This window comes from Macaca thibetana, chromosome 14, assembly GCF_024542745.1.
Source record: "Macaca thibetana thibetana isolate TM-01 chromosome 14, ASM2454274v1, whole genome shotgun sequence".
In the NCBI taxonomy this organism is placed as follows: domain Eukaryota; kingdom Metazoa; phylum Chordata; class Mammalia; order Primates; family Cercopithecidae; genus Macaca; species Macaca thibetana.
The window spans coordinates 1,233,279-1,256,583 of record NC_065591.1 but is presented as its reverse complement, the minus strand read 5'-3'; the positions used below and the strand labels follow the sequence as shown (position 1 = coordinate 1,256,583).

General features: G+C 59.5%; 2 protein-coding genes across 12 annotated transcripts in view; one reads left to right on the top strand and one right to left on the bottom strand.

The window, feature by feature from the left end:
- BRSK2 (BR serine/threonine kinase 2) overlaps positions 1-3,763 on the bottom strand; it is a 67,583-nt gene extending 63,820 nt beyond the window's left edge. For 5 of the 10 annotated variants that reach the window (XR_007719312.1, XR_007719314.1, XR_007719313.1 and 2 more), the window contains exon 1: positions 3,289-3,698. Coding sequence is in view for 7 of the 10 variants with exons in the window: in XM_050757866.1 (XP_050613823.1) it covers positions 3,289-3,379 (91 nt within the window). In the remaining 3 variants the exon portion in view is untranslated. Of the gene's footprint in view, positions 1-3,288 lie in introns of all 10 variants that reach the window. The other 5 variants (XM_050757864.1, XM_050757868.1, XM_050757867.1 and 2 more) reach the window with 4 other exon arrangements.
- POLR2L (RNA polymerase II, I and III subunit L) overlaps positions 1-23,305 on the top strand; it is a 627,758-nt gene that overhangs the window by 63,340 nt on the left and 541,113 nt on the right. The gene's annotated exons all lie outside the window — the stretch shown is intronic.

Genomic DNA, 23,305 nt, shown 5'->3' with positions numbered 1-23,305 from the left:
AAAGGCCATCGAGAACGTGGAGGGGATGTCCCAGGTCCCTGGCAGCCTAGGGCCCTCCCCCACGCCACAGCAGGTGAACACCGCCAGGTGAGCTGCAGTGCAGCCCCTCATCCTATCGCCTTTGCTCCCTCCCAGGGGGCCCTATCCCAGCCACATTCCTTCTCCCGCCCCCCAGGCAGAGGATTCCCAAGGGCAGGCCTCTCATCGTCCCATGCAGCCCACCCACCTGCCCCCAAGAACAGCTCCAAGGGCCTGAGGTTCTCCAGCTCCTCCCACAGGGCCCTCCCAGGCCCCCCAGGTTTCAGGAGCTGAGCCCAGGTTTGGGCAAGAAGGTGCCCTCCTCTGCATACTGATGGGGCACAGGGACAAAGGCACACAGGGACGAAGGCCACCCAGCCTGTACTACACACCCTCCTGGACCTGCATGCCCCAACTCGGAGCGTCTGCACCCTCCAACCTCCACGGTTGCCCTCGCTGGCAGGGACTGTGTCTCGGCATCCCTGCAGGGGTCAAGCTCAGATGAGGCTACACAAGCCTTTCTCGGCCCCGAGAAAAGCTGGGGCAGCACCTTTGCCGGTGGGTGCCCACCCCGACCCCAGCCTACATCCCCCCAGGTCTCCGCCAGAAACCACCAAGCAGCCGGCAAGGCTTACACAGCTGCTCCGCGCTCTGACGGCTTCACCTGGTGCCTGACTCCAGTAGTGGGACCACCGGAGGTGACCCCCACGGCCACCGAGGGGAGCTGTGCAGAGGATGCCCCATGCAGAAGGATGACCCTGCAGCCACACCGGCCCTGCAGGAGGCACAGACCCAACAAGCCAGGCGGGTGCTGTACAGGTGAGACCATGGAGCACTCGCGTTGAAAGGCACAAGAAGACAGCCAACTGGACCCTGAGGCGCCTAGAAGGGGGGTCCTCCAGGCCCCAGAGGGAGGCTGCGTGGTCTCCCCTCCCCACACGGCCAGACTCCCCAAGGGCAGGTTTTGGAGCGTATTTTTGGCCCACCTTCCAACAGGCCCCAGCTTGGGTCAGCTAGGTGGAAGGGCTCTCGTGGTACCATGAAGCTCACTGCCACTGCCACTGACCACCTCCCTCTCAGTGGCCACCTCGAGTCGAGCAGCTCCCACTTCCAAGGACTCAGACAGAGGGGAGGAGATGAACAGAGAGGGCCAAACAAAACTGCCAGCCACAGACACAGGGAAGGGGCTGGAGTCGTGTCCACACCAACAGCCCCCCAAGCAAGGCCTCCACAACTCCCCTGTGTCCAGGTCCCCGGAGAAGCGTTCTCAACGGCAGGACCAGACCGTCCTCGGGCGGTGGTGGCCAGAAGCCCAGCCTCCCGTTCTCCCACGGAGGTCTCCTGGCAGGAAGCCTATCTCCCTCTTGAGCTTGGGACCTGGCAGCTCTCCTGGCATCTGGTGCCAAGTGGCCCAGCACACACACTCGGGGCCCCACATCCACCCAACTCCCGGTGAGCCGCCAGCAGCAGCAACGGGAAAACGTACAGAAATGGTGGCCTTCGCCAGGGCCCTGCCAGCGACGCTCTGCCCGTCAGAACTCATGAGAGAGGGGCCGCTCTGTGCCCCCCCTCGAGCTGTTTTCTAAATATCTCTCTCAGCACGTTGTAGACACACACAGCCCATCCTTTTGTATTCATTACTGTTAATTACAGTGGAAACCTCCCGTAATTAACTGCCGCCAGCAGAACTCCATGAAGACTGGAGACCAGCCCCTACCCACCGAGGCCGTGCACAGCACATAACTCATCGCACAGCACATAACTCATCGTATCTTCACTTACACGCTGATGTTTCCTTATAATAACATTTTATTGGGACCCTAATTGGATTATCTCACTGACTCCTGCATCCTGCTGCCCTGGGCCCTTCCTTCACCACGGATTTCACAAACTAGTTTTTCTTTCCGGGAAAGACCAGAATTTTGAACCCAGGTGACATGGGCTGAATGCCACCTCCTCTCCAACCCAGGCCGCACCAATCCAACTGCCCAGACCCTGCTCTGTGGCCAGGGGCCCCTCCGTGCCGTGGTTGGTGCGGGAAAGCTGTGCACCCAATGCAAGGGGGCTCCCCTGAACCCCCCGGCCCAAACCCCTTCCTGCAGCTCTGCCTTAGTTACATCACAGCCACGGTCCTCCCCCAAGAGCCTGGGCCTGGCCCACTTTCCTTCCCCAACGCCACCTCCCAGCTCCTCCTCTGTGCAGCCGTGAGGGGCTGAGCCTCCACCCTGCACCAGCGCCCTCCTCCTCCTTCCCTCCACCCCTGCCTGCCCAGGTCTAAGGAACTTCTCCGATTGGAAGGGAGAAGCAGTGCCCTGGGACCTCAGGGACACCAAGAGACAGGCCGGTCCTGGGAGAAGAAAGAAAATGGCTGAGCCCCAGCCTCCACAAAGGCGACTCTGTGAACGCGCCTGACGGACCAGATGAAGGGCTAGCCAAGCCCAGCGGGCCGGGGAGAGTTGGCCACATGCGAGGGTAGCCTGGCTTGTCTCTGGCCTGGGTTGGGCCTCCGCCGGTTCCCTAGAACAGGCAGGGACCCCGCCTGTTCCCTAGCATGACAGCCAGGCCCCACCGGGAAGCCCCCTCCACCGGCAAGCCGCGGGGCCGCTCCACGGGTCAGGTCCCACGCACTTCTGGTCCCGGCACCAATGGCCTCTCCCTCCCCCGGGGGAATGCAGGTCATAGACGCTCCGCCCGCCCGAGCCCGAGCCGGAGCAGCGCAAGGCGCTGTCCAGCCCTCTGCAGGTCCCCGCACTCTCCCGCCCCCACCGCGGAGGGAGATCGGGCCTGCCCGGTGGCCCCGGTGGCCGGCGCGCGGAGGTGGGAGTCCCGCCGGGGGCGCAGCTGCTCGGGCAGCACGCCTATTAGCGCGGCCGCGGCAGACGGCAGATGGGCGCCCGCGCGGCCCCCTCCTCCCGCGGCACAATGGGCCCGGTCGCCGGGGCTCACAATGCGGCCCGGGCCGCGCACCTGCAACGGGGCCCGAGGGGAGCCTGCCCGGCCCGGCCCGTGCGCCCCCGTCAGCCCGCGCGCCCCGCGCCGCGCCGCGTGTCCTTGGGCCGCGCCCGGCCGACCGCAGCCAAGCGGCCTGCGGGGTCCGCAGCGGAACCGGGACGCACGAGCGGACGGGGGCGCACGGGCCGCCCATTGTTCGCGGCCGGGGCTCGGGCCAGGCCTGTGGCTTCGCGGCCGGGGCCTCCCTCGGGCGCCCCCCACCCAGCGCGTTGCCAGCGCGGCCTCCCCGGCCCCGGCCCCCGCCCCGGCCGCACGCACCTGTCTGCCCCTTGCCCAGCGTCTTCTCCAGCCGGTAGGGCCCCACATACTGCGCGTGCTGCGCGCCGCCGTCCTTCCCCGTCGATGTCATCGCTCCGGGGCCCGGCGCCGGCCAGGGGCGCCCGGGCGCGCGGGCAGGGAGGGGCCGCCCAGCGTCCGCCCGCGTCCGCCGAGCGCCGTCCGCGCCGACCGGGCCGGGGCGCCCCCGCGGGCCCCGCTGCTCTGCGCCGCCCGCGTCCGCCCGCGCCGCCGCCCCCCGCGTCCACTCCGACGCGGCAGTCCGAGGCCCGGCCCGCTGCGACGCCTCCGCCTCGTCGAGAGGACACGGCGGGCGGGGGCACCTGGCTTCCGCCGCCGCCGCCGCCGCCGCCGCCGCCGCCGCCGAGGCCCGCGCCCCGCGCCCCGCGCCCCCAGCGCACGCCCGTCCGCGGCCGCGCAGCCGAGCCGAGCCGAGCCGAGCCGTGCAGCTGAGCCGAACAGCCGAGTCCCGCAGCCGAGCCGAGCCGAACAGAGCCGAGCCGAGCCGAGCCGCGCAGCTGAGCCGAACAGCCGAGCCCAGCGGCCGAGTCGAGCCGAACAGAGCCGAGCCGCGCAGACGAGCCGTGTAGCCGAGCCGAACAGCCGAGCCCAGCGGCCGAGTCGAGCCGAATAGAGCCGAGCCGCGCAGCCGAGCCGCGTAGCCGAGCCGAACAGCCGAGCCGCGCAGCCGAGCCGTGTAGCCGAGCCGAACAGCCGAGCCGAACAGCCGAGTCGAGCGGAGCTGAGGGGAGCCGAGCCGAGCCGGGCCGCGCAGCGGAGCCGAGCCGAAACGAGCCTGTACGAACACAGTGGGATGCGGCGGCGGCTGCAAGCGGTGCCCGCGCCGGCCAATCAGCGCCTCTCCGCCCCGCCCTGCCGCTGCGAGCGCTCGGGGAGACTCGAGGGGGCGAGGCGAGGCCAGGGCGAGGCCGGGACCTGGGAGCTTCCCGCCAGCCGCCTGCCACGTCCGGTCCCATCAGGCAGCAGAGCTCCCGCTGCCGCCCCACCCGCCCTTAAGGCGCATCCCGGGACGGAGCAGGCGGTGGGCCTATGGCGAGGGGTTGCAGATGGCTGCTCAGGACTGGGGTTTTACCCTGCAGGGCGTGACCCCGGGTGTCCCAAAGAGTTTCCTGCCCCTCAAGGGGGTGCTGCGCTGGAGGGGGGCGAGTGTTGCATGCGGGGCGGGGGTGCCGTACTGGGGAGAGGTGCTGTACTCGGGGCAGGGGTGCTGCACTCGGAGCAGGGGTGCTGCACACGTTGGGGGTGCTGCACAAGTGGGGGACATGCTGCGCTGGAGGGGGCGGGAGTTGCATGCGGGGCGGGGGTGCTGCACCCGTGGCGGGGGGACTGCATGGGAGTCTGTGGGGCTGCTGCACGCAGGCGTTGTCCAAGCAGTAATTTTGCACCCCCAAGAAGGACGTGGTCCTCTGCCTCCGCTCCCAAGGGAGAAGCGGCAGTTTTCCCAGCTATGCCACAGTGACCCGCGCGGCGCTGAGTCAAGGAACTCACCTGGGGTCTGGCCGCAGCGCCCTGGCGCCTCCCAGCCCTTGCTGCCGACCCCTCTTTCAGGTTGAGCAGCTGGGCAGGGGCTGCCGGGAGCAGCCTTTGGAGATCTAAACACAGGCAGCCGAAGAGGCAGCCAGACCTGGACGGACCCTCTGTTTCTTTGCAGAAAGGCACTGATATTTCCTTAAGCCCGTGCTGCAGAAGGTGGTGGGAGGGGAGATGTGAGGGGGACCCGGAACCCTGCAGAGTGGGGGTCTCAGATCTTGCCCGTGTATGGTCTGCCGACAACATTTCTCCTGCGGGCTCTGCCACACATTGTTGCTGACCGTGGCCCGCTCCCCACCCTGGGAAGCCTGTATGAGCTCAGGAAACTGCAGGGCCTTCCCAGTGCGCCCTCCTGCTCTTTGGGCTGTCCGCATTTCCAACTGGGGAAGGGCAGTGGGCCCCAAAGTGCCTGTCTACTCTCGGCCGGCACGCCCCCGCCCTGCTCCCCTTCAACTGCTGTGGGCTAAGGGTCCTCCCTGCCTAATCCTGGGGCCTCTGAGCGTGAACAGTCAGGGCCCTGCCAGTGGGGGCAGGGAAGGGGGGCTGAGAGCATGGGACAGAGGCAGAGGGCCCCCCTCCCCCGCCCCGGCTGCTGCTGCTGTGTGGGGGGGCAGCAGGCATTTTTAGCCGAATTTAGAGTGTTTGGGACCTCCAGCTGGAGAAACTGTCAAGCAGTGACATCTGGCTGGAGGCTGACTGGGAGTGGTCTGGTCCAGGTGCCAACAGAGGCCGAGGGTGTGCAGGAGACCAGGAGAGGGCGTCAGGCCACAGCCAGAGGGCAGGGGCACTTGGCCCGAGGTGCCTTCTCTCTGCTGCCACGGTCACCTGGCCTCCCAGCCTGCAGCAGAGTCAGACGCAGCTTTGTGGTGTCCTCAGCAGCATTTTGCTCTATTGACCATTTGCATCCGGCTGCTCCAGTGGCCAAAATTCTTGCTTTCTTCCTTCCCACTTCCTTGCCAGCTTGCATCCCTCTCCCACCCCTTGCTGCAGCCCTGAGGTCTTTTCTTCCCTGTCTGTGTTTGAGCAACCTGTGCCATTGGTGGCCTCTGGGGCTCAGTCTGGGGCCTCTCTTCTGGCCCGCTGCCTGTCCTCCAGGCACTAGGGGCTACTCAGCCTTCAGCCTCTGAGTGCCCATCCTCAAATTGCCCTCCCAGCCTCCCTCGGCCCTCCTGCTGTCCCCTCTTGAATGTGCTGCACAAAACCCCAGACTCAACGCTTTATCGATGGCACACCGTGCCCTCCCTGCCCCCATCTTCGTGGGGGTCAACAGGACAACTGCCCTTCCGTCCAGCGGGCCTGGTGCTGGGGTGCTCCAGGAGGGGGTGTGCCAGGGTGTGGCCAGCCAGGAGGCACTCAGGACAGTGATGCCACAGCCCTTGGTCCCCCTCTGTCACGTGTAAGGTGGGGGCAGGAGCCCCGAGGGAGCCAGGGCTCTTGAGCACAAAGGTCTGTTGCCGGAGTTAGGAAAGGGCCCAGTCTCATAAAGAAGTCCAGGCCAAGACTCACCAGTGGAGCCCACCAAACACTAATGGAGGAAAAGCACCCTGCTACATAGACGCTTCCAGGACACAGAGGAAGACGGGCCACTTCCCAGCTTCTGTGTGAAGCCGTCATCACCGTGGTGCCAAAACCAGATGAGGACATGACAAGAAAATTAAAGTCCACTCAGGAGCCTAGACGCAAAAAATCCCTTAACAAAACGTCAAATCAGTTCCAGCAATATATAAAGAGGACACATATGACCTTGTGGAGCTTACCCAGGAATGCAAAGTTAGTTTAACATTTCAAAATCAATTGTCATTCACTGTTAGCAGACTGACACCGAAAAACCACACGGTCATTTCCATAGACACGAGGAAAGCATTCTACAAAATTCAACACTCATTCACGACAAAAGCTTTCAGTAAACCAGGAGGAGAAGATTCGAATCTGTTCTACTCCTGCACTCCCAACCTGACAAAGGGAAACTACAAAAACCCACAGCTAACGTCACGCTTAGTGGTGAGAAACTGAAAGCTTTTCCTTGGGTCAGGGACAGGGCACGGTTGTCCATTGTCACCGCTTATTTCAGTGTTGTGCCAGAGGACATGCCCAAGTAATGAGGCAAGGAAAACAAAATTTGTACCAGTTGAAAAAGAAATTTTAGGTGATCTTTATTAGAAGATGACATTAATGGCCGGGCACAGTGGCTCACGTCTGTAATCCCAGCACTTTGGGAGGCCGAGGCGGGCAGATCACCTGAGGTCAGGAGTTCGAGACCAGCCTGGCCAACCTGGTGAAACCCTGTCTCTTCTAAAAATACAAAAATTAGCTGGGCTTGGTGACGGGCACCTGTAATCCCAGCTACTCAGGAGGCTCAGGCAGGAGAATCGCTGGAACTCACGAGGCAGAGGTTGCAATTAGCTGAGATCGTGCCATTGCACTCCAGCCTGGGCAACAAGAGCGAAACTCTGTCTCAAAACAAGAAGATAACATTATTGTCTGCAGAAAATTCTAAGCTACAAACTGGTACTAAAATGAATAAGCAAGTTTACCAAAGCCACAAGGTACAAAGCCAAAAAAAGGTCAGTTCTATTTGTGTACTAACAATCAATTAGAAATTGAAATTATGAAAACAGTACCACTTAAAAAGAGAATTTAAAAACCACAAAATACTAGGGGTAAATTTAACAGAATTTGCATGAGACCTGTACACAGAAAACTATTATGTATCTCTCAACATATTGAGTGAGACTTTAAAATGTCTAAGTAATCAGTTTAATTATATTTTTTAAATTTTCTTTTAATTTTTTTTTTTTTTAATTGACAAGCTGCGAAGTGCGGTGGCTCGTGCTACTACTTCCAGCACTTTGGAAGGCCAAAGCGGGAAGACAGCTTGAGCCCAGGAATTTGAGACCAGCCTGGGCAGCATAGCAAGACCCCATCTGGGTGAAATCCCATCTCTACTAAAAATACAAAAAAATTAGCTGGGCGTGTTGGCGGGCGCCTGTAGTCCCAGCTACTCGGGAGGCTGAGGCAGGAGAATGGCGTGAACCCAGGAGGTGGAGCTTACAGTGAGCCGAGATCGTGCCACTGCACTCCGGCCTGGGCGACAGAGCGAGACTCTGTCTCAAAAAAAAAAAAAAAAAAAAAAAAAAAATGACCCCATCTGATATAGTTTGGATATTTGTCCCCGCCCAGACATCATGTTGAAATGGAATCTTCAGTGTTAGAGATGGAGCCTGGTGGGAGATGTTTTGGTCATGGGGTGGATTCCTCGTGGCTTGGTGCTGTCCTTGTAATGGTGAGTATTTGTGAGATCTGGTTAAGTGTGTGGTGCCTCCCCTCCCATTCTCTCTTGCTCCTGCTTCTGCCGTGTGAGACCCCTGCTCTCCCTTTGCCTTCCGCCGTGATTGGAAGCTTCCTGATGCCACGCTTCCTTTACAGCCTGCTGATGCCACGCTTCCTTTACAGCCTGCTGATGCCACGCTTCCTTTACAGCCTGCTGATGCCACGCTTGATGCCACGCTTCCTTTACAGCCTGCTGATGCCACGCTTCCTTTACAGCCTGCTGATGCCACGCTTCCTTTACAGCCTGCTGATGCCACGCTTCCTTTACAGCCTGCTGATGCCACGCTTCCTTTACAGCCTGCTGATGCCACGCTTCCTTTACAGCCTGCTGATGCCACGCTTGCCACCTTCCTTTACAGCCTGCTGATGCCACGCTTCTTTACAGCTTTGATGCCACGCTTCCTTTACAGCCTGCTGATGCCACGCTTCCTTTACAGCCTGCTGATGCCACGCTTCCTTTACAGCCTGCTGATGCCACGCTTCCTTTACAGCCTGTAGAACCATAAGCCAATTAAACCTCTTTTTAAAATAAACTACCCAGTCTCAGGTATTTATAGCAACACAAGAACAGCCTAACACACTATCTCTATAAAAAATAAAATAGCCAGGCATGGCTACCCACCAGGACTCCACACTGGTAGTCCCAGCTCCTTGGGAGGCTGAGGTGGGAGAATTGCTTGAACCGGAGAGATGGAGGCTGCAGTGAGCTGTCATAGAGCCACTACCCTCCAGCCTGGGCAACAGAGTGAGACCCTGCCTCAAAAAAAAAGAATGACTAAAATTTAGAAGATGCACAGCACCTGGAACGCACAGACGTTGCAGATGGGAGTGCAAAATGATGCTTTGGAAACCAGTCTGTCAGTTTCTTATAAAATTAAACACACCGTTACTGTGCAATCCAACAATGCCACTTACAGGTATTTTCCCATGAAAAATGAAAACTTACAGCCACACACAACTTGCATGCAAATGTTCATAGCCACTTCATTTGTAGCACCCAAGAAGTGGAAAGAACCCTTTTCCTTGGGTGCTGACTGGACAGACAGGCTGTGGTGCACCCACACGGGGAACACGACTCAGCCGTGACCAGAGCGGGCCGGGGAGCGTGGCCGAGATGTGGGCGAATCTCAGACACATTAGGCCAAGTGAAAGAATCCGGCCTCAGAAAGCCATGTGCTATATGATTCTATTTCTATGACATTCTAGAAAAGGCAAAACTGTAGCTACAGAAGGCAGAGGAGTGGCTGCAGGTCCAGGGTGGTAGGAATTCTCACGCATCCTGACGGCTGGGTCGTTTGCCAAACTCATCGAATCATATATGTACAAACTTCAGTAAAACTGCCCAGCAGCATTTCTGAGCACCACGCAGAAGAGCTCATGGGACACGCAGGGAGACACACCTGGGAGCACCGGGTGCCCTGCCGACCACAAGGTCAATGGCAACCCAAGGGGAAGCCCCGCCTGTGGGTGAGTGGGTGGTAGGGGGAGGGCTTCCTGCCGAAGGTGGCTCCAGCTGCCTGAGGATGTAAGTGCAGGGCAGTGGACAAGTGGGTCATTGAAGCCGGGTGCAGTGGCTCACGCCTGTAATCTCAGCACTGTGGGAGGCTGAGGCAAGTGGATCACCTGAGGTCAGGAGTTCAAGACCAGCCTGGCCAACATGGTGAAACCCTGTCTCCATTAAAAATACAAAAATTGGCCTGGTGCGTGGTTCACGCCTTAATCCCAGCACTTTGGGAGGCTGAGGCAGGAGAATCGCTGGAACCCCGGAGCGAGGTCGCACCACTGCACCCCAGCCTGGGAGACACAACAAGACACCATCTCAAAAACAAAACAAAACAAAGTGGGTCATTGACCACGCAGGTCTTCCTGGAGGACCCCAGGGGAGAGGAGGATACAGAAGGGGTCATCGGATGTTCCATCTCCATTGCCAGCCTAGAAGTTTCCGGCTGGCGAGGGTGGCCTTTGTTTCCAGGCACCGGCCCTGGGAGAATGTGCGTCCAGGGTCCAGGGGTTGTGAGGCTCTGGGCGTCAGCTGGTGTCTCACGTCCGCGGCCTCCGGCTGCTGCGGAACTGAACCACTGACGTCATCAACCTTCTCTCCCCCCCAGCTCCCCCCCCAGCTCCTCCCCCCAGCTCCTCCCCCCAGCTCCCCCCATTCCCCACCCCTGCACGCTCCTGGCGCCTCGGCCAGGCGTGGGTCTCCCCGCGCTGAGAGCTCAGGGCGCCATCCCTTCACTCACTCACTCCGCGTTGTCCTAATCCCCACACCCGCAGCAGGGATTAAAGACGCTGTCCCAGCCCCTGCCCCAGACTGAGCAGGCGCACGACCAATGACGAGGCGACCCGCTGAGCAGCATCCCGGAGCTGCGGGACAAGCTCACGGCCCCCAGGAGCTGGGAGCTGGATTTCCTGCGCCCGCCCCGTCCCTGACCCGTCCCGTCCTCCTCACCTCGATCCGTGTGTGAAGGAGGAAGAGCAGCCGCTTTCTTGGTTCCCAGCACCATCTACGGACATCAGGGACACCTCTGGCCCAGTCGTGGGAGCAGCCACCTCCTTCCCCACTGGCAGGACCTGCCTGGCTGGCCCAGGCTTCCCATGACTCTGTCCTGCAAACAGATCCCCCACTACTCCTGGGGACCTTAGAGAGGCCGCCCTGCCCACAGCCACACCTGCGTCTGTCTTCTCTGCTCACGTCTGGCACGCACCTGTCCCTGGACAGGGGTCAGAGAGCGGGGTCAGGGCGGCTCAGGTTAGGGCCTCTGTTGCTGCTGCCCCGCCCCACCCCCGTCCTGCCTTCCCTTCATCGCCTCTGGTCCTCCCCCCGCTGCTCTCTCAGCAGTCCCTTCCCAGAGGCTTGCCCCAGGCCCCGCCAGCCCCACGCCCACCAGCCCCACGCCCACCAGCTCCATGCCCACCAGCCCCACGCCCACCAGCTCCATGCCCGACAGCTATCGGCCTCTTACCTCCACAATCGGTTGCTCTTGGCCAGCCCGTCCTGTTGCAGAAAGGAACGGGGTGCAGGTCTAGAGAGGGTGGCCACAGTCTGATTCCCCCTCTGTTGTACACAGGTGGCTAGAGACCCCCATAGGGACAGGCAGGAGGTCAGTGAGCAGGTGGGAGCAGGTGTGGGGGTCTCCCACCCAGGCCCCTCTGGGTGTCCCCACCACCAGGTGCTACACACTGGTGGAAAGCAGCGCCTGTTACAATGGGGACTTTGGCTGCTGAACTGCCTGCCTCCATCTGAACTCCTGCCCCTGCCCCTGCCCCAGCCTGGGGGCTTCCTGCTGTGCCCAATGGAGGTGACTAGGAAGCCTGGAGGGGCACATTGGGGCCTCTGATGCTCAGAAGCCCGGCACAGATCCAGCACCTGCCGAGCATGTGTGCTCACACCCCCACAATGCCCCTGCTGAGGGATGAGGAGGGAAGCCTGGGGAGTGCAGTGCCCAGGTAGCCCCTGTTGGGGGTGGCAGGGGGGTCAGCTCCGCACTGCACACTTTGTTCTGGAAGCTCCACGGGTCACCAGCACACAGAGGTAAGTGTTGCCCACGTAGGAACCAGACACCCAAGGAGGGCTTGCCAGTGAGAAGACAGGCCAGAGGGTGGGGAGTGGGACGCGGAGGGATGGTGCAGTAAGAAGCCCTGGGAGTTGCACTGATTTTACAGCCGTGGGCTCACGCCGGTTCCTTCCTTTGTCAGCTGTGGATGTGAACCAGCCGCCCTAGTGGGCCCTCAGTGGCCGCACTCTGACCCTCCTTACTCTGCACGTTTTCATTCGCTGCTGAGGTTCCGCATTTCCCCACGTATTTAGTAGCCATTTGCCTTTTTCTTTTGTGAGTTGTTCATGTCCTTTCTGGTTTTTAATGCTGATTTATAAGAGCCCTTTGTAAATGGAAGATATTAGCATTCTCCGTGGCGTGCATGTAGCAACGTTTCTTTCCGAGCTTGTTTGGCTTTCGGTTTCATTGTGGTATTTTGGGGGCTGGGTACATTTTCCCATCTGTGTTTATTTTATTTTATTTTTTATTTTTTTGAGATAGAGTCTCACTCTGTCACCCAGGCTGGAATACAGTGGCGAGATCTCAGCTCTCTGCAACCTCTGCCTCCTGGGTTCAAGTGATTCTCCTGCCTCAGCCTCCCAAGTAGCTGGGATTACAGGGGTCTGCCACCATGCTTGGCTAACTTTTGTGTTTTTAGTAGAGACGGGGTTTCGTCATGGTGGCCAGGATGGTCTTGAACTCCTGACCTCAGGTGACCCACCGACCTCAGGCGATCCACCCACTACGGCCTCCCACAGTGCTGGGATTCCAGGCGTGAGCTATCGCGCCCGGCCTTCTGTCTGTGTTGTCGGAGCTCATGGCCTCCCTCTCTACAGCTCGAGTGCAGCAGGGGCCTCGGGCTGTTGCTCCAGGTCAGAGCTCTCCTCGCTGTTGAATTCGCATCTAGGGCTGGGCCCCAGTGGTTCTGTTCCGGTCCCGGCCGTGGCTCCATGGACCGTCAGCCTACGTGCGGCCCGCCAGGTCCTCCTGATGATTTGACAGAGGAGCCCAGACGTGCCCCCAGGCTGCTGCCTGTGTAACCTGAGGTCACATAAGCTGGGGTGCTACGAAGGGGCCACAGGGTCCCTGAGAGGCGAGGAGGGAGGGGTGTGGGAGGAGAGGCTTGGGGGAATGGGAGGTGCACGGTGGACGGAGGCCAAGGACCCCAGCAGGCCCCAGAGGCTCCTCAGGCCGGGCCCTGCCTCAGAGGCGCCGGTCCCATATCCCCAAGGACACTGTCCTGTCCACCGGGCTCACCAGGTGGGTCACTGGCCACCCACAGAGCATTGACCACACTGTCGAGGGGACCAGAGCAGATTCCAGAGCTGTGTCTGGCAGGCCTTACTCTCTGCTATGAAAATGACAACCTTTGTGAGGGCCAAGAGCTGCCCACCTGTGTCACCCCCTCAACACCCCGGGCTCACCCTGGGGCACCCCAAGTGAAAGCTCCACTCTCTTCCCAGCTGGGCTGGCCCCACCCTATCCCCTGGACTCAGGGTGGGGGAAGGAGAGGTGAGGGGGGTGGGAGGGGCTGGGAGCAGGTGCTGAGATGCGTAGCACCCCGTGGCCCGTCCCCGCTGCCCACTCTGGCTGGGTCGTGCTGAGGTGGCTCCCAGAACTTCTGTCTGCTGGGGTTGGGAGGCTCAGCCTCTATAGCCCAAGGGTGATGGTTCCTGCCCACTCTTTGGGCAGCTGGAGAAGTGCTGAGGAGGGAAACAGGAGCGCGAGGGGGATCGGAGTCTGTGTCTGCCTCTCATTAGGCTGTGCTGGAGAAAGATGGGTGCCTTGTTCCTGGGTGACTCTGAGGCCCAAGTCCCAGCAGGCAGGACCCAGTCACAGGACGCAGAAAGACCTTCCAGGGACTCAGAGGTGGGCACACCATCCTGGGGCCCCAGGAGACTCAGGCCAGCCTGGGTGGGGCTTCGTACATGGGTGGGAGGCAGTGGAGCGGTCAGATGGCTGGGAACGTAGGAAACTTCAGACCTGACTTTGGATGAAGGCCCGCGGCCTATGACCCAGCAGGAAAAGCGTGGGCCCTGCAGCTCCCCGCCTTGTTAGGTATCCGTCAGCCATGAGCAAGGAGGAGGTGGGGGTATAAAAAGCCCGAGAGCAGGCTGTGGGGGGCGGGGGGAGGGTGGCACAGCGGGACGTGTATTCGTCCGTTCTCGCACCACTATAAAGAATCACCCGAGACTGGGTACTTGCTACAGAAAAGAGGTTGAATGGGCTCTCAGTTCCTCAGGCTGCAGGGGAAGCCTGATGCTGGTGCCTACCTGACTTCTGGTGAGGCCGCAGAAGACTTTCAGTCGTGGCGGAAGGCGAGGGGAAGCAGGGCTTGTCTTACCTGGAGGGAGCAGCAAGAGCGTGAGCGGGAGCTGCTGCATCCTTACTAACACCCAGAGCTAGAGAGAACTCAGGCCGGGTCGGCAGACAGCACCCAGGGACGGCGCTAAACCATTTGTGAGGAATCGTCCCCCAGACCCAATCGCCTCCCACCAGGCCCCACCTCCAACCCTGGGAGTTACAATTCGACCTGAGATTTGGGTGGGGACACAGAGCCAAACCGTATCAGTGCAAATGTACTGAACGCTCCCAGACTGTAGACGCTTAGAATGTGTCAGGTGGCACTTTTTTTTTTCGGTATTATACTTTAAGTTCTAGGGTACATGTGGACAATGCGTAGGTTTGTTACGTATATATACATGTGCCGTGTTGGTTTGCTGCACCCATTAACTTGTCATTTGCATTACGTATTTCTCTTAATGCTATTCCTCCCCCCTCCCCCCACCCCACCACAGGCCCCAGTGTGTGATGTTCCCCTTCCTGTGTACAAGTGTTCTCATCGTTCAATTCCCACCTATGAGTGAGAACATGCAGTGTTTGGTTTTCCATTCTTGCAATAGTTTGCTGAGAATGATGGTTTCCAGCTTCATCCATGTACAAAGGACATGAACTCATCCTTTTTTATGGCTGCATAGTATTCCATGGTGTATATGTGCCACATTTTCTTAATCCAGTCTGTCACTGATGGACATTTGGGTTGGTTCCAAGTGTTTGCTATTGTGAATAGTGCCATGATAAACATACATGTGCATGTGTCTTTATAGCAGCATGATTTATAATCCTTTGGGTATATACCCAGTCATGGGATGGCTGGGTCAAATAGTATTTCTAGTTCTAGATCCTTGAGGAGTCACAGGTGGCACATTTTATGTGTATTTCAGAACGATGTTTAAAATGCTTAAACAAGCTGGAAAAAGGGCCAGGCGCGGTGGCTCAAGCCTGTAATCCCAGCACTTTGGGAGGCCGAGACGGGCGGATCACGAGGTCAGGAGATCGAGACCATCCTGGCTAACCCGGTGAAACCCCGTCTCTACCAAAAAATACAAAAAACTAGCCGGGCGAGGTGGCGGCGCCTGTAGTCCCAGCTACTCAGGAGGCTGAGGCAGGAGAATGGCGTAAACCCGGGAGGCGGAGCTTGCAGTGAGCTGAGATCCGGCCACTGCACTCCAGCCTGGGTGACAGAGCGAGACTCCGTCTCAAAAAAAAAAAAAAAAAAAAAAAAAAAAAAAAAAAAACAAGCTGGAAAAAGCACGGGGGCCACATTCTTAAAAGTGGGACTTTTCCTACTTTCCCCTCCGTGGACTTCTGGGGGCTGCACCAGGCTCCCTCCTGCTGGTGCTGGGTGCAGGGTGGGAGGGGCACGAAGGAGGGTGCCATCTTCGAGGGGCTCCCAGGCGCAGGCCGGATACTTTTGGAGCATGAATCCCATTCCTTGAGAGGAATAGGCCGAGTCCGCACAACCAGCATCATGATGGTGCACCCCGAAGTTAACGGGAGCAGAGTGAGGAGGGACAATGGGCCCCACCTGCAAAGGAGGAAAGTGGGGAGGCCACGCCTGACATCACGCTTACTGACAACGCAGGGCGTGCAGAGGCCGCAGGAGCCCGGGAGGCCACTCTCCTCCCTCCTGTCCCTTCCTGAGACAGCCACGAAGAAGTGAGGTAGAAAGAAACTGTGTCCGGCCGGGCGCGGTGGCTCAAGCCTGTAATCCCAGCACTTTGGGAGGCTGAGACGGGCAGATCATGAGGTCAGGAGATCGAGACCATCCTGGCTAACACGGTGAAACCCCGTCTCTACTAAAAAATACAAAAAACCAGCCGGGCGAGGTGGCGGGCGCCTGTAGTCCCAGCTACTTGGGAGGCTGAGGCAGGAGAATGGCGGGAACCCGGGAGGCGGAGCTTGCAGTGAGCTGAGATCTGGCCACTGCACTCCAGCCTGGGCAACAAAGCGAGACTCCATCTCAAAAAAAAAAAAAAAAGAAACTGTGTCCAAAACAATTGAGCAGAAAATGCATCAGGAGGAGCTCCCATCTGATTGATAACAGGAAAATCAGGACGTAATGATGTTTATAGTCTGGTGAATTGTGGCTTAATATTCCATGAATTTTTAGTGTGACTGTCTTTGTATTTACTTGTTTAATGAACTGTGGCTCTAGAGATCATGGCGAGGTCCCCGCCGGGGAACGGCCACCGCGGCCGTAGGGGTGCCCCAGCCCCGCCTTCCCAGCAGCCTGCACCTCGCCTGTAATGAGACCATTTATTTATGATTTCAATTTGTTTTTTATCATTACTATTATTTGTTTTTCAGATTTAGGAGCAGTACCTCCGACATTCTCTCACTCCCAGAACAGGGCCACACAGCCCCGCCACACAGCAGCGGAGTTTCCTTGGATGCAAGGAGAAAGATAGCGCATAATTACATTGAATGGTAATAAGTAAAATAGTATGGCCCGATGGGTTGAGCCCGTATTTCTTGAAATGTGCCTGTCCATCGCTAGGCAACCCTGCATGACAATTCCTCATGCCTAAATAGTTGGCAGATTTCCAGTTTTGTAAAGTTAGTGTTTTCACGAAATCTGCGTTTCATAAGGGATTTTTCTCTTGGTTCTCCTCAATACCAGGACTAGTCATTTGATCTTCTTTTACTGAGACAGGGTCTGTCTGTCACCCAGGCTGCCGTGCCGTGGTGCAGTCTCAGCTCACTGCAGCCTCGATTTCCTGGGCTCAAGCCATCCTCCCACCTCAGCCTCCCAAGCAGCTGGGACCACGGGTGCATGACACCACGCCTGGCTAATTATTTTTTTAAACTTTTTAAATTTTGGGTTTTTTTTTTTTGTAGAGATGAGGTCTCCATATGTTGCCCAGGCTGGTCTTGACCTCCTGGGCTCAAGCGATCCTCTCTCCTCGGCCTCTGAAAGTGCTGGGACTGCGGGCGGGCGTCACCGTACCCGGCTGCATCACTTGACCTTGACCTGTCTCTGGTGTGAGACCATCTGTGGCTGGGGGCGTGGCCCTCTGGCGCGCGTTGTGCTGGCTTCCTGGAGAAACCCTTGTCTCATCTACCATCCCAAAGAGCCGCGGCCCTTGGGTCTCCAGCCCCTCCTGTGAATGAGCCCCACAAAAAGTCCCTGCCTCCCTATAGGAGAACGGGGTCTGGCTGTCACCCCCACCCCAAAGGCAGCTCTGCAGCAGCCCTGAAGCCAGGCACTTTTGGACAGAGACTCCCTATAGCCGGACCCCCATGGGGAGCCTGGGATTAGGGTGAGCTCAGGGTAGGATGTGAACAGACTCCCAGTAGCCGGACCCCCATGGGGGAGCCTGGGATTAGGGTGAGCTCAGGGTAGGATTTGAACAGAGACTCCTAGTAGCCAGACCCCCATGGGGGAGCCTGGGATTAGGGTGAGCTCAGGGTAGGATTTGAACAGAGACTCCCAATAGCCGGACCCCATGAGGGAGCCTGGGATTAGGGTGAGCTCAGGGTAGGTTTTGGACAAAGACTCCCAGTAGCCGGACCCCCATGGGGGAGCCTGGGATTAGGGTGAGCTCAGGGTAGGATTTGAACAAAGACTCCCAGTAGCCGGACCCCCATGGGGGAGCCTGGGATTAGGGTGAGCTCAGGTCCCTGTAGCCGGAACCCCATGGGGGAGCCTGGGATTAGGGTGAGCTCAGGGTAGGATTTGAACAAAGACTCCCAGTAGCCGGAACCCCATGGGGGAGCCTGGGATTAGGGTGAGCTCAGGTCCCTGTAGCCGGACCCCCATGGGGGAGCCTGGGATTAGGGTGAGCTCAGGTCCCTGTAGCCGGAACCCCATGGGGGAGCCTGGGATTAGGGTGAGCTCAGGGTAGGATTAGTCACTCTTTTCTGGTCGCCTGAAGGTGAAGCCTCCCACGGTTGGGTGCATTCGCTGGGACCCCATGTAAAATCCTGGAGGCCCCTTTGCTGAGGGAGGCCGTGGCTGGGCCTCAGTGCAGTGGCTGGGACAGGGCGGCAGCGGTCCCTGAGGGGCTGATCCTAGAGGGCCCCGTTCCCACAGGGGAAGGAGCAAGGCCCACCCCAGCCCAGTGACGCCAGGGAAGACTCCCTCCATGGCCCATTGGCCCTCAAAGGGTTGAGTCCTCCATCCTTCCCTGGCGCTCCCTGGCTGGGAGCCTGTCCTCCTTCTCTGTTCCTCAGCCGGCGCCATCCCAGTGTGGAGCCACAGCAGGGGGGGTGCAGAGCCTGATGGGCCAGCCTGACCCGAGGGGAGGCTAAGGGCACTGCAGGTCGCCAAGGTCGGCCACTCCCTCCATCTCTCCCACACCTGCTGCACCTCTGCTCCCAGGGCCCCCGTGGTCCCCGAGGCCCCCTTGGCCCCTGTGCACAGAGCTCCCTGCTCTGTGTCCCGTGGCCTCCCCTCGGGCTCGGGGCCCCCAGCTCCCCCCACCATCCCTTCCCCTTGCTCCCTCCCCGGCTCCCCATGACTCCTCCCACCCGGCCCCCTCCGTGGGTGTTCTGGGGTCTCTGGTCTGAAGCCCCCTCCCCTCTCCCGTTTCCCACACGAGGTCCGTCCACGTGTTCTTGGTAAGATCCCACCCCACCTGGTTCCTCCCCGTGAGCCCGGCGGTCCCGGCCCCTGCTGAGGGGAACAGCCCCCATCACTGGCTCCTTGGCGTCGGCGTTGGCCTTTTATGTCTCCCTGCTCAGGACCCTCTGGGACGGAAACCACAGCTGGGGTGAGAGGGGACAGGGGACAAATGCTCAGGCTGAGAGCAGGGCCCCCCGGGAGGACGACCAGAGCCAGGGGTAGCCCCAACTATGCAGGCAAAAGCGCACGGCGGGCGGGTGTCACTGATGCCATCCTGCATCGGCTACATCGTGTCCCCCAGATTCATGCGTCATAGTCCTGAACCCCAGGACCTCCGTGCGATTGCATTTGCAGGTAGGGCCTTTCGAAGGGGAATTTTGTTAAAATGAGGCCTTTAGGGCAGGCCCTGCTCCAGTCTGCTGGGGTCCCTGTAAGAAGAGGAGACTTGGACACTCCCCCCCACTACCTCCCGGGGAGCCTGTGCACAGGTGGACAGCCCCATGAGGATGCAGGGAGAGGTGGTGTCTGCAGGCCTGCGAGAGAGGCCCTGGGAGAGCCCTGTGGCACTGTGGTCCCCACTTCCCCGACTGCCCGGGCAGGCGAGAGCACCCTCAGCACCTTCCCACCGCTGCCCAGCCCTGGGTGTGCTGCTGTCTAGTGAGGGTAAGAATGCCCAGGGCCACCCTCAGAGGCTCACAACCCTCCAGGGCAGACTGGGTCCAGCTGTCAAGCAAGGCCAGGGCCCGGGGCCGGGGATGTGAGGGTCGCTGTCCCCCCGCCTCCAGCCCCACCAGCCCCCGCCAGCCTCCCTCCAGTCCCCGGCAGTGCCTTCCATGGACACAGGTGCATGCCCGTGGTCACCTCTAACGCACCCAGGGCCTCTCCCGACTGCCTGCACAGCCCTGCTGCCCCATGGGCTGCCCTGGGACCCTGGGTGTGGGTCCGGGGACAGATTCAAGTCCACCTCTGCTGCGCATGTCTGTGCCACCTAAACGAACGGGAGGATGGACTTTGGGCACAGAGGGGACCCTGCCGGGTGTCTGTGGGCTTGAAGATGCTACAGCACCCCTCATCCCGCATGGAGGGCAGAGGGCGGGGGGGGGGCGGGGCGAGAGGTCATGGGAGGTCGGGGCCCCCCACCAAGTCCCAGTGCCTGCCTGGCAGAGTTCCCCACACACCCAGAGCGGCCAAGGAGGACCCCCGGCCAGGATGGGCCCCACCGCCCCTCCTCCTTTTCCTCCTCCTCCTCCTTCTTCTCCTCCTCCCTTTCGTTGCTTGTCCCTGGAGAACTTAGCTGGACTGGGCTTCGGGTGACATGCGGCTCCTCCATGGGGCTGATGGGGGCAGGGGGCCCACCTCTTGCCAGGTGGTAGGGCTGGGAGGAGCAGGTGGGACCAGAAGGGTCGCTGAGGCCACTCTGGGAATGCATGACGGGCCACACCAGCACCATCTCCTGCTGGCCTGGGCTCCCCTCGCACCTGCTTCCAGGGCTGTCTTGAGTCCCTTTCTCGCCACAGGTCTCCCACCCCCGTCCTGAGCACAGCCAGCTTTCTCCCATTCTGATAGCTTTGGGGACCCCAGGCAGGAAGCTCCTGGAACCTGGCCCCACCTCACCCACCCGGCCACCCCACACTGGACTGCTGGGTCCCCAACCCCAACCCCGTTCCACCATTGCCTCCCTTCCTATAGCCACAGAGGGTGCAGTGCCCAGACCCTGGTAACAGCGGGGGCCTGAGCCGAGAAACCTCTCACTGCAGCGGCTCTGAGACGCCTCCTGCCTCCTTCTGGTCCTCCATGAAATGACCAGAGCAGCAGATGTGGGAAGTTCCAGCCAGTTCACCCCTCCCTGATCTGCTGCTGAGTTCCCTGGGTGAAGGCTGGGACCTTGTGCCCTGGCTCCCCCGTCCTCTCCACCCTGGGGTCCACACTCCACTGGCCAGTAGGTCCCCATTCAGCCCTTCCCTGGACACCGCCTCCTCTCCTTTCCTTTCCCTTCCCTTCCCTTCCCTGACCTCCCCAGCACACACACATGCCCTCACACACATCTCTGCCCTCCCTGGCACGCACACAGGTGCCCTCACACACCGCCGTCCTGTTCTCCCCGGCATACAAAGGTGCCCACACACGCCTCTGAGGTCTGGCCAGGGGGCCTGGCCTCCCCTCCTCTGGGAAGCCCCTAGGACTCCTGCAGGGCCACATGTCCACCCTGGACTGCTAGGGGCTGCACGTGCCCAGTGAGTGTCAGCTCCGCTGAGGGCTGAGTCACTGAGCTTGCCCAGGAGCTCCTCAGTGACCCCCACCTCCCACCGGGAGGGTGGCCCCTGGGTTGCGCTGAAGCCCACATCAGCGCCCAGCAGGTGGACGTGGAGGCCGTGGGTGCAGGAAGGCGACTGCTCGCCCAGCTCCCGTCCCCGACGCACGTGCGTGATTTATGTTGCAATTACGTGGTCTGTCGAATTGATTTCGTGTGGGTCACTGCTGCTTCCCCAACTCGACTGTAAGCCCCGTTGACATCAGGGACCCGGCACCTCCTCCGCCATTCGCAAAGTTAATAACGATGATTTGTGTGTGAACCAAGCTCTGAGTTTCCTAAAACCCGTTCGCCCGAATTATTCCACTCACCAAAACAGCCCTGAGCTGGGGCCTGGTGTCCCCAAGGTCACAGGTGAGAGGCATGGGGCTCAGGGTCACTCAGCATCTAGGCCGTGGCTGCAGGAGGAGAGACGGAGAGGCGGGCACTGCTTGCCTGGAGGGCAGCCCCAGAGGCCGGCCTGGCCAGGGAGGCAGACGCAGGGCACGGTGGCCCTACAGCAAGAGGTTGCGTCCAGTCCTGCCAGGGCCCAAGGCCACTTTCCAGCAGGGTGGAGGAGGCTCCAGGTGGCTTTGGGGCAACAGAACACAGGGGCGTTTGGGGCAGGGTGAAACGGGTGTTGCGGGTGGGTGAGCAGGGGACCCAGTGCAGCCCTGAGCGCCACATGGAGCTGAGGTGGGGACTTGGCTCCAGAGGCCAGGCTCTGACACCGGGCCAGATTGAGGACTACGTAAAACAGGGCAGGGTGAAAGCGGCTTTCCAGTCAGACCTGCCCTCCGCTGTGCCAGGTGAATTTACCATTGCCGTGGCAACACCCAAGCCTTGCCGACCCTTTCCACGGCAACGACCTGATGACCCAGAAGTTCCTACCCCTTCCCTAGAAATTTCTGCATGAACCGCTCTCTAAACTGCATGTAATTACAAGTGGGTCTAAACGTGATGCAAACTGCCCTGAGCAGCTGCTCTCTGCCTGCTCGTCCTTGGGTTCTTTCCTGGGCAAAGCCAAGGGTCCCCAAGGGTCGAGCTCCACTCTGGGGCTCACCTGCCCTGCATCAGAAGCGCTGGAACGTGCCCATCGCACACAGCCTGGCTGGGAGCGGGGTCTCCATCTCCCAGTGTGGGGGTATCTCCTGTTACTCCCACTCCTGGGTTCCGGGGTGCCCAGTGAACACTGTCCAATGCCAACTTTTCAACCATGTGGCCATCTGTGCTGTGGATCACGACACGGTGTGGGCTCCCGTGTTCCATTTACGCCCAGAAGGGGGGGGCGGGGTTCCACAGGTGGTGTTTCTGGGAGCAAGTCTGTCTATCACGGGCTCCAGAACGCCTGTCAAGTTATTGGTCTTTTTCCTTCTTGTTTTGTTGTCTACCGGAGGAAGTGGGTTAAGATTCCCAATGACAAGGCCGGGCGCGGTGGCTCACGCCTGTAATCTCAGCACTTTGGGAGGCCGAGGTGGGTGGATCACGAGGTCAGGAGATCGAGACCATCCTGGCTAACACGGTGAAACCCCGTCTCTACTAAAAATACAAAAAATTAGCCGGGCGTGGTGGCAGGCACCTGTAGTCCCAGCTACTGGGGAGGCTGAGGCAGGAGAATGGCGTGAACCCGGGAGGCGGAGCTTGCAATGAGCCGAGATCGCGCCACTGCACTCCAGCCTGGGCGACAGAGCGAGACGCCATCTCAAAAAAAAAAAAAAAGGATTTCTGATGTCAGGTGTGGCTTTATTGACAACATTTAGTTCATGGGTTTGTCTTAAATCAAGAGGGAAAACATCAGAGGCAGTGAGATGCAAAGGTTTTCAGTGCATACGATTGCATGAGTTGTGGTGGGGGGCCACACCCCAACGTGCCCAAAACGCCCCTCGAGAGAACCAGGAATGTGGTCGCCACGAGCCCCGAAGCCCCCTCACCCACTCCAGCCTCCCCTCCATGGGCAAACGCGACCCCGATTTCCATTACCCCAGGCCCGTTTGGCCGGCTCTTGGATTCCACAACAGTGAAATCAGACTGTGCGTTGTCGTCCCTTGTGTCTGGCTTCTTTCCCATATGGTATTGCCTTTACAATGTGGATTAAAGATATTTTACAACTTTATGTAGAAACAACCGAAATCCATGCTATTAACACAGAACCAGTGGTTACCACACGAATTCATTTCAGGTGAAGTTAACTCTTTTTCACTACAGTGGAATGCACATAACAGAAAATTTACCATCATAAGTGCACGCAATTTTAAAGTGTACAGTTGAGTGCCATTAGATACATTCACGTTGCTGTGTAGCCGTCACCACCGTCATCATCTCCAGAACTTCTTTTTTTTTTTTTTTTTTTTTTTGGAGATGGAGTCTCGCTCTGTCGCCCAAGCT